The sequence below is a fragment of the Sceloporus occidentalis genome, unplaced genomic scaffold (genome assembly GCF_023333645.1).
Source record: "Sceloporus occidentalis isolate IW3139 unplaced genomic scaffold, rSceOcc1.0.p SCAF_2, whole genome shotgun sequence".
Lineage (NCBI taxonomy): Eukaryota > Metazoa > Chordata > Lepidosauria > Squamata > Phrynosomatidae > Sceloporus > Sceloporus occidentalis.
Genome location: NW_028316982.1, coordinates 125,966,189 through 125,979,928, shown reverse-complemented (window position 1 = coordinate 125,979,928; position 13,740 = coordinate 125,966,189). Strand labels below are relative to the sequence as shown.

At 42.1% G+C, this 13,740-nt stretch overlaps 1 protein-coding gene across 2 annotated transcripts in view; it reads right to left on the bottom strand.

Moving 5' to 3' along the window:
* Positions 1–13,740, bottom strand: part of ERCC6 (ERCC excision repair 6, chromatin remodeling factor) — a 124,332-nt gene that overhangs the window by 95,223 nt on the left and 15,369 nt on the right. For both annotated transcript variants that reach the window (XM_089510895.1, XM_089510896.1), the window contains exon 5: positions 9,135–9,825. In XM_089510895.1, coding sequence (XP_089367021.1) covers positions 9,135–9,825 — 691 coding nt within the window. The remainder of the gene's footprint in view (positions 1–9,134; positions 9,826–13,740) is intronic.

The following is a 13,740-nucleotide window of genomic DNA, read 5'->3' as shown; positions in this document are numbered from 1 at the left end:
CACGGAATCGCGGCTTTTCCCCATTAGCGCCTATGGGAATTCGGCTTGCGAAAGCCTTTCGGGTTACGAAATTGACAGCGGAACGAATTAATTTCGTAACCCGAGGCACCACTGTAGACGGCCATCCAGCCTCTTTTTAAAAATCTCCAAAGAAAGAGATGCAACTACACTCTGAGCTGGCATGTTCCACAGTTGAACAGTTCTTGCTGTCAGGAAGCTCTTCTTAATGTTTAGCTGGAATCTTTTTTCTGTGGCTTGAATCCATTGCTCTGTGACCAAGTCTTTGGCACAACAGAAAACAAGCTTGCTCCATCTTAAATATGACATCATTTCAAATAATGATGATGATGATGATGATTATATGTATTTACACCCTGCTCTTTAGAAATGCTCTCAAAGCGGCTTAAAAAATTGTTACTAGTAATAGGACAGTTCCCTGCCCTCGGGCTTACAATATAAAAAGACATGATGCAAAAGAAGGGAATGGCAGTGGAGAAGAGAATCAAGTCCAGTAGTTCTTCTCTCCTTCTGAGAACATGGCAATGGCAGATGAATAGAGAGAAGGCGCTTCTTGTGTCTATAGGCTAGGCCTGGTGAAGCTGGGCCTGCCCCTTCTTTCTTTCTGAGGTGATGGCAAATGGAATGGAGGGAGGGTCCTTCTATCTCTGGGCTAAGCCAAGTGGAGCTGGGCCTGCCTCTTTTCTCCCTCTGAGGTCTGGGCCATGGCTACCATGTCACACTTTAAGCTTCTCTTCTCCAGGCTAAACATACTCAGCTCCCTAGATAGCTCCTCACAGGACATCATTTCCAGACTCACTTGAAAAGTGAAGCAGTGAAACAGCAAGGGGTCTTTCATTGATAAATGCTGGGAGCAGTATTTGTAGGTGAAAAAAAAAGTAACTGTTGAGACAAAGGGCACAACACTCAGGCACAATTTGTTATGACATGTGCTTGCATGCAACCCCCCTTTCCTTTCCTGTTTCCACTTTAGAGCAAACCACAATCTGCCATTAGATTGTAAGCCTGCGGGGAGGGAACTGTCTGGTTAAAAAATAATAAATGTAAGCTGCCCTGAGAGCCATTAGGGCTGAAGGGTGGGATATAAATACCTAAAATAAAAAAAATTACATCTAATATGCAATCCAAATTTTCCTTTCACCATTGTGCATGCTAAAAGAAAGACCTTTGTTTATACCTACATCTTCCCCCCTAAAATTAGGGTGTGTAGCCTTCCACTTGCTCAGAACAATCTGCTACAAAAAATTGGTAAAACAGAAATACCCCAGAGTTTCCTTGTTTCCATGTTCCAAAGGCTCCCTCTAGAATAATAAAAGTTTAATTGGTCTTGTGCTTCAGATGTTCAGAGAAGAATCACAGCTGGCTGACTGTCAAGCTGTACAAGCATACTGTCACCCCAGTACAGGACCATCCATCTCACCCATACAATCTTGAAAGCTTTGCAGCAGAAAGAAAATTCATTTTGTATCTGTTGAAATAAGTGGGACACCTCACACAGTGAAGTGCTCAGTTGAGCAATCCAGATGGATTGCCTCCGTCACTTGTGGGTGAAATTTGCCATACTCCTAAACCAGTTGTTTTTATCAAAAAACGTAACTGACAAAAAAAAAAGATATGCAGATATGAGCAAGTGATGTTTCTTTAACAAATTCCCTCCATTTTGCCTCCTATCAGTACTTCTTACAATACAGATTATCTGGGGAACATTAGCATAACAACATCAACATCAATGTGGGCAGCTGTAGTTTAACAGCTACAATAACCAGAGCTATGAAATTTTAGGAGATGTAATGATTTAGAAGCAATTACAATTATTGATATTTCTAAAATTCATTTAGATTTTTATTGTAACTTTAGCAACTGCAGGGAATGTAGGGTTTTAGCAGGGATGAATTGGTACAATCTTAACTTGGCTGAATGGGTTTAAATTGTGACTCTTATTAAAATCATATTTCAATCACAATTAAATTACTGTTGATGGAAACACTAAATTAAAAATGATTTAATATTGAGCTAAATCAATGGGGAAATTTTTATTTTCAATAAAATAGCAAATATTTTAAGGATTAATATATATACTTCTTCATTATTACATTTCCCAGAAGTGCTATTAATTTCTTTAGTCAGATACTTATAAGAGATCAGATTAGGAGAATATGGTTCTTGTTGGAACCTGAAACATTCTATTATATTTCAAGTAATTAAGTAATCAAGTAATCTCATGATTATGCCCAGTAACAACCCAGCAACAGGGTTCTCCAGGCCAAGATCAGGTAGAATGTTCCAGAAATACTTAAAACAAAAGAGCTCACCACCAAAATCTTTGTTTTTGGATATACAAAGGGCCTAAACAGATGGCCCAGTTAAGCAGGCTTCGCGCTGGCTTGGGGACATGGCGTTTAGACGCCACTTGCCCTGGAGCCAGTGAAAGGATTTTGGATCTGATCCTAACCAACAGGGATGACCTAGTTAATGGAGTGCAAGTGGTGGGATCCTTAGGTGGGAGTCATCAAGTTCTCCTGGAGTTTGTTATACAATGGAAAGGAGAAGCCAGGCATAATCAGACACGCATTCTAGACTTTAGGAGAGCTGATTTTAGTAAACTTAAGAGAAATACAGGTGATGATCCCTAAAAGAGGAGGGAGTTCAAGACGGATGGGAGTTTCTCAAAAGGGAGATATTGAAGGCATAATTTCAAATAGTTCCAATGAGGAAGAAAAATGGGAGATGTCTCAAGAAACCAGGATGGATGATTAAGGAACTTTCAGCTGAGCTAAGTTTTAAATGGAACATGTATAAGAAATGGAAAAATAGGGAAATCACCAAAGAGGAATTCAAACAAATAGTGAGTACGTATAGGGGTAAAGTCAGAAAAGCTAAAGCACAGAATGAAGTTGGGCTTGCTAGAGAGGTTAAGAACAACAAAAAGGGCTTTTTTGGGTATGTCCACAACAAGAGGAAGAAGAAGAAAACGGTAAGGCCACTGTGTGGAGAAGATGGCAAAATGCTAACAGGAGACAGAGAAAAGGCAGAATTACTCAACACCTTCTTTGCTTCAGTCTTCTCAGAAAAGGCAAAAGGTGCTCAACCTGAGGATAATGGAGCACAGGACTGAATAGGGGAATTTCAGCACAAAATAAGTAAAGAGATAGTACAAGAATACCTGGTTAATCTAAACAAATAAGTCTCCAGGACCAGATGAACTACATCCAAGGGTATTAAAAGAACTGGCATTGGCCATTGGCAATAATCTTTGAGAACTCCTGGAGAACTGGAAAAGTCCCAGCAGACTGGAGGAGGGCAAATGTTGTCCCCATCTTCCAAAAAAAGGGGGGGGGGGGGGAGAAGATCCCAACAATTATCGTCCAGTTAGTCTGAGATCTACACCAGGAAAGATTCTAGAGATTCTGTTTTCTGAGAAGACTGAGGCAAAGAAAGTGTTGAGTAATTCTGCCTTTTCTCTGTCCCCTGTTAGCATTTTGCCATCTTCTCCACGCAGTGGCCCTACTGTTTTCTTCTTTTTCCTTTTGCTGCGGACATATCCATAAAAGCCCTTTTTGTTGTTCTTAACCTCTCTAGCAAGCCTGAGTCCATTCTGTGCTTTAGCTTTTCTGACTTTATCTCTACACATGCTTGCTATTTGTTTGAATTCCTCTTTGGTGATTTCCCCCCTTTTTCCATTTCTTATACATGTTTTGTTTAAAACTTAGCTGAGTTGAAAGTTCCTTAGTCATCGATCCTGGGTTCTTGAGACATCTTCCATTTTTCTTTCTCACTGGAACTGTTTCAAATTGTGCCTTCAGTATCTCCCTTTTGAGAAAGTCCCATCGGTCTTGAACTCCCTTCTTTTAGTATTCCAGACCATGGGATCACCCCCAGTATTTCTCTAAGTTTACTAAAACAGCTCTCCTAAAGTCTGGAATGCATGTCTGACTATGCCTGGCTTCTCCTTTCCATTGTATAACAAACTCCAGGAGAACATGGACACTTCCATCTAATGATGCCACCACTTGCACTTCATTAACCAAGTCATCCTTGTTGGTTAGTATCAGATCTAAAATAGCCGATCCCCTTCTTGCCTCTTCCACCCTTTGGACAATGAAATTGTCTTCAAGGCAAGTGAGGAATTTACTAGACCTTGAGGATTTGGCTGAATTCGACTTCCAACAAATATCAGGACAGTTGAAGTCACCCATCATTACTACATCTATTCTTCCTGAGTGTGTGGTCATCTGTTCTAGAAAGGCATCATCCAATTCCTCAATCTGACTTGGGGGTCTGTATTGGGCCTGTTACAGACTGCCAAAATAAAGCTGCTTCGGGTCTCTTTAGAGGTATGCTATTTAAATGATGCATGCATTCTAAGAATCCGGAAGCTGCACTCCAGTGCTTAGGAATGGAGTGTGGCTTTGGTGTGACCTCCGGACTCTTAGGACCCATGCATCATTTAAATAGCATACCTCCAAAGAGACCCGAAGCAGCTTTATTTTGGCAGTCTGTAACAGGCCTTAGACTCCCACAATAACACCTTGTTGTTTCCTTCCCCTTTAATTTTTATCCACATCCTCTCCACCTGGCTTCCATGATGGATGTCCTGGATCTCTTCACTGGTGTAAAAGTCCCTGACATATAGTGCTATTCCTCCTCCTTTCTTGTTTGGCCTGTTTCTCTTAAAAAGGTTATACCCCTGTATTTCTACATTCCAATCATGAGACTCATCCCACCAGGTTTCAGTGAGACCAATTGTATCATATTTGTTTTGTTGTACTAGGATTTCGCGTTCATCTTGCTTATTTCCCATGCTCTGTGCATTAGTGTAGAAGCATTTAAGACCATGTGTTCCCTTTACTTGCTGCCTGTGCAAACGTTTTTGCCTCCAACTGTTGGGTCCTTGCACTGTTTGCCTTGTTCCCTCTATGGCAGTTTGACTATTTTCTCCAGCCTTTTTGCCTTCCAGAATACTGTCTCCCTCCCCCACATAACTCAGTTTAACGCCCTCCTGATCAAATTATTGAAACTATTGGCAAAGACTGGTGTGAGATGCAATCCATCCCTTGCCAGAGGTCCTTCCTCATGGAACCGCAGCCCATGATCCAAGAATCCAAACCGTTCTTGGCGGCACCATCTGCGGAGCCAGTTGTTTACATCTGCTATTTTCTTCTCCCTTCCTGGACCATGCCTTTCTACTGGGAGAAGAGAGGAGATGACAACCTGTGCATCCACCTCTTTCAACTTCCTACCGAAAGCCTCATAATCTCTTATGATATTCTGAAGGCTGTGCCTTGAAGTATCATATGTTCCCACATGAACCAAAAGAAAAGGGTAATGCTCAGTAGGCTTGACATGTCTTGTCAGCCTCTCTGTCACATCACGGATCTTTGCCCCAGGAAGACAGCACACCGTCCGAGACTAATTAAAGAGAGAGTCTGTGAACATCTAGAAAGCAATGCCATAATCACAAAAAGTCAACATGGGTTTCAGAGAAATAAGTCATGCCAGACAAACCTGATCTCTTTTTTTATATATAGAATTACCAGCTTGGTAGATAAAGGGAATGCTGTGGATATACAGTGCACCCTCCCCTTACACAGGGATCCGTTCCGGATCCCTTCACGTTAGGGGAATTCTGCATGTGCTGGAGCCCCACTGGAAGTAAAGGGGCTCATCCCCGTGGTGCACGGTAGCACGAGCACGCAGCTGGCTCTTCCAGTGCAGCTTTCAGTGTATGCTGAAAGCCGCATATGGTGCGCCCGCATAAAACGCGGGCGCACTGTAGTATATCTTGATTTCAGTAAGGATTTTGACAGGGTTCCCCATTACATTCTTGCAAACTAGCTAGTGAAATGCGGGCTAGACAACATAACTGTTACATGGATTTGTAATTGGTTGACCTGAATAGACAAGAAAGCTGTGCCAAAGCTAAAAAAAGGACTTCAACAGGGAGAAATGTAAGGTACTGCACTTAGGGTGGAAAAATGAAATGCACAGACATAAGATGGGTGAAACCTGGCTGAATGAGATTACGTGTGAAAGGGATCTGGGTGTCCAAGTAGACCACAAGTTGAACACGAGTCAACAGTGCGATGTGGCAGCTAACAAGGCCAATGCAATTTTAGGCTGCATCAATAGAAGTATAGTGTCTAGATAAAGGGAAGTAATAGTGCCACTCTATTCTGCTCTTGTCAGGCCCCACTTGGACTATTGTGTCCAATTCTGAGCACCACAATTTAAAAAGGATGTTGAAAAACTGGAGCATGTCCAAAGGAGGGAGACTAAAATGGTGAAGGGTCTCCCTCGGAGTGGAGTTTACTTCCTTAGAGGTCTTTAAACAAAGTCTGGATGGCCATTTGTCGGGGATGCTTTGATTTAGTTTTCCTGCATGGCAGAGGGTTGGACTGGATGGCCCTTGCGGTCTCTTCCAACTCTATGATTCTATGAGTCTATGAAAAGCTGGTTCCAGAGGCAAAGGGGCGGGCTTTTTCCTGCCACAAATAGGAGCAGAAATTGGCTGGATTGGGCCACCCATCTGTTTGCCACGGCACCAATCCAACCTAAAAGGGGCAGCTCCAAGCCACTCCTTTTTTGCCATCTGTTTTGGCCCTCTTTGGGAGCTAAAGAGACTGCTGCGGCCCCAATCTGCCCTACCGCCAGCCCCAGTGAAACACCAGGGCAGCTTCCATGCGCTCCGGGGGTTTTTATCATCAAAACACCAAGGCCCCAAGTTATCCAGAAGTCAGCTTTTCTAGCCAGAAGTCAGTTTTTAAAAAAGAGCAATTCTCTTTGAGTAAGGTTTTCTGAGTGTCAAGGTTTCTATTTAAGAGCAGGATTGACTTTCTCAGCCTACAGTTCTATAATTACTTAAGGATGTTCTATAATTACTTAATACTGCCACAGCACAAAGAGATACAAAAATATAGTGATTTTCACCTGTCTCCCCCACTCTCATTTTTTGCATATGATAGGATCCTTGACAGAAGACCATCACAATATTAATTATGTCATGCCTTGCTTCATCATTCATAGATTCCTATACTGTCAATTTGGAAACTGATGTCAGAATACATATTCTATTCCATTCTATTCCATTACGTTTTATTATATGTATTCACACACATGCACAATGTATCCAGGGTGACCAGACATCTTCCTTTTCTAGGATATTTCCTACATTTCAGTCTTCTGCCCAGAGAGAATTTCAAAATGTCCTCAATTTTGACCATGACAAAGAAGCATGAATATATACAGTCACCTCTCTGTTTTTGTGGACTTGGGAGTCTGTGTGTCTTGCCTGTTCACAGGCGGCAAATGGAGGGGAACAAAATGGGGCACACCCCCTTGACATACACCACCATTCAAGCCAATGGGGCTTGAATACTGGCAATTTTTCATTTTTGCAGGGTGGGGTGGGTCTGGAACAGATCCCCTGTGAAAATGGAGGGGCAACTATATTAGTGTTTTTAGCTTTTATCTTGTAATGTCCTACATTTTACTAGAATGTCCAACATTTTGTTGTTCCTTGTTCTCCTTTACAGTTATGACTTCTAGTCTGCCTAAACGTATCCATTTTCTGACATGTAGAAGTGTTCCAGAAAGGCTTTATTAAAACAGAAGAGATCACCATAAATCTATTTTGGAATTAAGGATCTAAAAACACAGAAGGCATAATTTTTCTAAAAACTGTACATATCATTAAAGAGTTGGATTGAGACCACAATCACAAAAAGTCAACACGGGTTTCAGAGAAAGAAGTCACGCCAGACAAAACTAATCTCTTTTTTTGATAAAATTACCAGCTTGTTAGATGAAGGGAATGCTGTGGATATACATTGGATATATCTTGATTTCAGTAAGGCTTTTTGACAGGGTTTCCCATGACATTTTTGCAAACAAACTAGTGGAATGTGGGCTAGGCAACGTAACTGTTACATGGATTTGTAATTGGTTGACTGGCCGAACCCAAAGGGTGCTCAACAATGGCTCCTTTTCATCCTGGAGAGAAGTGACCAGTGGAGTCCCACAGGGCTCTGTCCTGGGCCCAGTGCTATTCAACATCTTTATCAATGACTTGGATGACAGAATCGGGGGCATGCTTATCAAAATTGCAGATGACACCAAATTAGGAGGAGTAGCTAATACCCCAGAGGACAGGATCAAGATTCAAAATGACCTTGATAGATTGGAAAGCTGGGCCAAGGCTAACAAAATGAATTGCAACACAGAGAAATGCAAGGTACTGCACTTAGGGTGGAAAAATGAAATGCACAGATATAGGATGGGGGACACCTGGCTGAATGAAACTACATGTGAAAGGGATCTGGGAGTCCAAGTAGACCACAAATTGAACATGAGTCAACAGTGCGATGTGGCAGCTAACAAGGCCAATGCAATTTTAGGCTGCATCAATAGAAGTATAGTGTCTAGATCAAGGGAAGTAATCGTTCCACTCTATTCTGCTCTGGTCAGGCCCCACCTGGAATATTGTGTCCAGTTCTGGGCACCACAATTTAAGAAGGATATTGAAAAAGTGGAGCGTTTCCAAAGGAGGGCGACTGAAATGGTGAAGGGTCTAGAAACCATGCCCTATGAGGAACGACTTAGGGCGCTGGGGATGTTTAGCTTGGAGAAGAGAAGGTTTAGAGGTAATACGATAGCCCTCTTTAAATACTTGAAGGGATGTCATATTGAGGAGGGAGCTAGCTTGTTTTCTGCTGTTCCAGAGACTAGGACCCAGAACAATGGGTGTAAGCTACAGGAAAAGAGATTCCACCTCAACATTAGGAGAAAGTTCCTGACAGTAAGGGCTGTTCGACAGTGGAACAAACTCCCTCAGAGTGTAGTGGAGTCTCCTTCCTTTGAGGTCTTTAAACAAAGGCTGGATGGCCATATGTCGGGGATGCTTTGATTAAGACTTCCTGCATGGCAAGGGGTTGGACTGGATGGCCCTTGTGGTCTCTTCCAAATCTATGATTCTATGATTCCATGTATGAACTCATTTGTCCTCCCTGTCACCCCATGACTCATTTATCCCCTCTGATTTAAATGGAAACTAAATTAAACTTAGTCTAAATCCAATGTATAATTTGGAATATCTACCATGTAATTTGCTTTATACTAACCTTAATCTTTGCTTATAGAAATTTTCATTACCATCGTCTCTGTATCTCTTTCTGTTCTTCTTCCCTACCATATCCTTTTCGTCTTCATCTGAGCTTGACAAAAAGTCATCCCCAACAGTCTCTTCTTGGTATTTTCTTGATGATTTTTGCCTCCCTGACTGAGGTTTCAATTTAAAATCATCAGTGTTATCACCATCTTGATAAAATTCTTCTTCATCATCAAAACTGCTCAGTTCTTCATCTGGCATGTATATGGACTCCTCACTGTCCTCTTTTTGCTCCTCTCTCTCTATCACCTTAGTTTTAGGAAGTCTGGGCTTCGCTTGAATCTGAAAAACATGTTTCTGAAGCTTTTCCAGACGCTTCTTTATGTGACTGTCCATTTTTGATTGGTTCTTGCTTATAACCCCCTTTTCTTTTATGGAAGCTTTAATACTACTCTTCTCTGAAGGTTTTTTTCCTTTAGTCTGCTTACTTACTGATGTTTTTCTCCTTTCACATGAGAGTTTTGCTTGATCTGCCAAATATTTTTCAAAACCAGAAGCATCATTTAGCATTATCCGACGAGGTTTTCTCTCTTGATTTTGGAGTTTTGTTCCAAAAGGAGTCATCTGACCAGTTTTGATAAGCCTCTCCCACTCAGTTTCTTCAACTGGCATAAGCATACTGCCAAGGGATGAAGGACCAGGGTCTAAGAACAACAACAATAGTAAAAAATAAGAAGAATAAGTTGAACTTTCACCTTAAAAGCAGAAGTTCTCAAATTTGGAACCCTAAAAGTTATGTAGAAACACCATATATATTTGTGTACAAGTCAACCTCAAGTATAAGATGAGGGCAGGTTCTGGGGCCAATATAATAGATTTTGATATGACAAGTCAAGGGCAAAACTTAATGGCACGTAACAAAGGATCTAAAAGGGAAAATACTACTTCTCTCCCTCCTTCTCTGGACCTCTCCGAACCACTTAGCACCACTTCCCAGGTGCTGGAGGAGAAGGTTTTAACATCAGATTGAGAAGTGAAGGAAATGGAGGGAAGTGGGATTTGGTCAGAGAGGAAGGATGAGGATGGGGAGCGCAGATATTAACATCAGATTGAGAAGGGAAGGAAATAGAAGGAAATGGGGTATTTGGTGGTGAGAGAGATCCAGAGGAGGAAGAGGATGGGGAAAGAATGTTTTAACTAGACTGAGAAGGGATAGGAAGGGTTTGTTGGTTAGAGAGAGCCGGAGGAGGAGGAGGTAGTGGAGGATGGGGGAGAGAAGGGTTTAACATCAGATTGAGAAAGGAAGGAAGTGGAAGGAAATAGGGTGTTCAGTGAACAGAAAGATCCGGAGGAGAGGAGGATGGAGAGAGAAACTTGTAGCATTGGATTGAGAAGGTTAATCACCTCTTTCACACACACTCCCTGCCTTAGCAGCTCTTTCAGAAATCACTACCAAGGCAGGGAGAGTAGGGCATTAGGGCAGAGCTTCTTTCAGGGCCTCTCTGAGCAGTATTACTATATTGACCAGTCTATAAGTCAACCTGGGATTTTAGGGTCAATTTTTGGGCATAAATTTTTCGACTTATAGTCGAGTACGTACAGTAAATGCTTTATATCAGTGGTTCCTAACCTTCCTAATGCCATCACCCTTTAATACAGTTCTTCATGTTGCAGTGACCCCCAACCATAGAGGAGCAATGTCTCTGTTCCTAAGACAATCAGAAATATGTGTTTTCCAATGGTCTTAGTTTTCTCATTGCCTTCCAGAACCTTCTGAATCCAGACCTGTTCCACTTTTTAGTTTTGTGCCTTCAAGTCATTTCTGATATACGGCAGACCCTAAAGGTGATCTATCACAGGATTTTCTTGCCACAATTTGCTCAGAGGGGGTTTGGCATTGTCCTCTTCTGAGGCTGAGAGAGGGTGATTTGCCCAAAGTCACAAATTGGGTTTTCATGGTTGAGTGGAGATTCCAACTCTGGTCTCCCAGAATCCTAGTCCAACACTCAAACCACTACACTGCAATATATGATAGACCCCTTTTAAATTAAAGTTAGTTTAGGCAGGGTACAGACCACTAGAAAGACCGCAGGAGTGGCGCTGCTGTGGAGCAAAAAAGGAGCGGAAGAAGCTCCTTTTTGCGGCGGCGCTGCAACGCCGCAAAGCATCAGAGCCGGCATGGTGACGTTGCAGCTGCACTGCTGTGTCTGAAAGCAGCATAGCTGCGACATCACCATTATGTGCCCTGCCTGGTGGGTGCACCGCAGCTGCGGTGCCCTCGTCACATGCAAGGGTTGCCAAGCGTGTGGGTGCTCCGCCCACCAGGCAACCCTCGTGCGTGGTGAGGGCGCCGCAAAGGCCCATCTGTTCCAGGCCTTAGTTGGTTTTTTAACATTTGTATTAAGAGGGTTTTAAAGAATTGTATTTTGTTTTTGAAGTTGTCTATTGCTTTAATTTCTGTACTGGGAGACAGATGGGATATTAATTATCAATTAATTGAATTTTGCCTTGTTTTTTCTGTGTTCCACCCTACTAAATAAAGGAGAAATGAAATGGAGTTAGTGGGTACAAGTTGTTAAACAAAAAAGTCTTGCGAGACTCAGTATGCAAGGTGCACCATGTTAAGAACTGCATTAGGCACACTTAGATTGCTGCCACACTGCAGAATTAAAGGAGTTTGGCACTGTTTCATGTCATCGCTCCATCCTATGGAATCCTGGGATTTGTAGTTTGCAGTAGTGCCAGAGCTGGGCTTTGAAATTATTTATTTTATTTTATTTTATTAAATCTCATGTATAAGAGAGGAAAAGGCTTGGGCTGCATCTACACTGGAGAAATAATCTGATTTGAGACCACTTTAATTGCTTCGGCTGACTAATAATAATAATAATAATTTTTATTTCCCGCTTCTCCCAAGGATTAAAGCAGGATTACATCATTAAAAATACAATACTAATACAGATACAAACTTTAAAATACTAATACTGAATTACAACACTCCTATTAGATCTCTAAAATATTTAATCATCAAGAATCCTATGCTATGGAATTCTGGGAATGGTGGTTTGTTCCAGCACCACAGCAGAATGGCAGTTAAACCCATGTAAAGCTCTTTCACCAACGTGACTAATACCCTCACCACAAAATGTAGGACAACTAGGCACCGCAAAATGTAGGGCACACAAGCAAAAAATGTAGGACATGACCAAAAATAAAAGCTAAAAACACCCATGTAATTATAAATTCATGCTTGTTAGCTATCCTCCAAATGGAAGACATTTTGAAATTTGACAGAAGAGGACATGTCCTGGAAAAGGAGGAGGAAGTCTGGTCACCTTGTCTCTGGTCCAAAATACACTGCAGAAATAAAACATAGCTGGACTGAAATGCCCAAAATCCCTCACCAAAGCTGCATCCACACTGAGGAAATAATCCAGTTTGAGAGTGATTTAACTGCCTTGGCTTAGTGCTGGGGAATGCTGTGAATTGTAGCACACTGTGGGCCCAGAGCTATCTCTGCCAGGGAATCACATAACCCTCCAAACGTAGTTGAACTGCAGTGCCCTGAATTCCTCATCAGGTGCATGCACACTACAGAAATAATCCAGTTTGAGACTGCTCAGTGCTGGGGAATCCTGGGAATTTTTGTGGCCTCAGAACCATCTCTAGCAGAAAAGTCTCTCCCATACACTAGCGTTCCCAGGATTACCTAGAATTGAGTTAAAGCGATCGCACAAAATCGATCTACCATTGACAACTGCTTTATTCTAAACCATATGACTGCCAAATATACCAGCAAAAGAAAACATCTATATGCTGCTTTCATAGATCTTTCCGCAGCATTTGACACAGTGAATAGAGAAATTCTATGGAACAAACTAATTGATCTTAAAATTGAATTACGATTGTTGTTATCAAAGCCCTTTATACAGGTACTAGTTTGAGAGTGAGATTTGGTTTAAACGGGGCCTTGACAAATAAAATCGATACATACAAAGGGGTAAGACAAGGGTGCTTATTAGCTCCCTTATTATTTAATTATATATTAATGATCTGCCATCTGCAATCATAGATTCTACAGTCCATATGCCAACAGTCCTACATACTCCTTGTAATACTTTGCTTTATGCTGATGACATGATTTTGTTATCATATTCTCAAGTAGGTATGCGGAGATTGTTAAGAAGACTTAGTGGTTGTGGTCAGAATAATTTTCTGACTATTAACAAATCAATGGCACGCGGTGCCGTTTGTGCCACCGGCAAGCCGCAGCGGATATATCGCGCAGCTTGGCAGCAGCAAGAAAAAGAAGCCACAAAAAGCAGCTTCTTTTTCTGGCGTGCCAGTGACACCGCAGTGCGCCATTGGCGCACTTGTGACATCACCTGGGCGCTGCGACGTGCGGATGCTAGGTGTCCGTCACGTCAAAATGGCAGCTCCCATGTGTATAGGGCGCTGCCATTTTTACACCTCCATCATGTGTGAGGGGTGAGGGGCGTTTGAAAGCACCGCCCCTCGCACGTGACGAGGGCACCTCATAGCGCCCATTTAAATCAGGCCTAAGTCAAACATAATGGTATTTGGTAAGTGAACGCAGAGTCATAGATGGCAATTAGAGG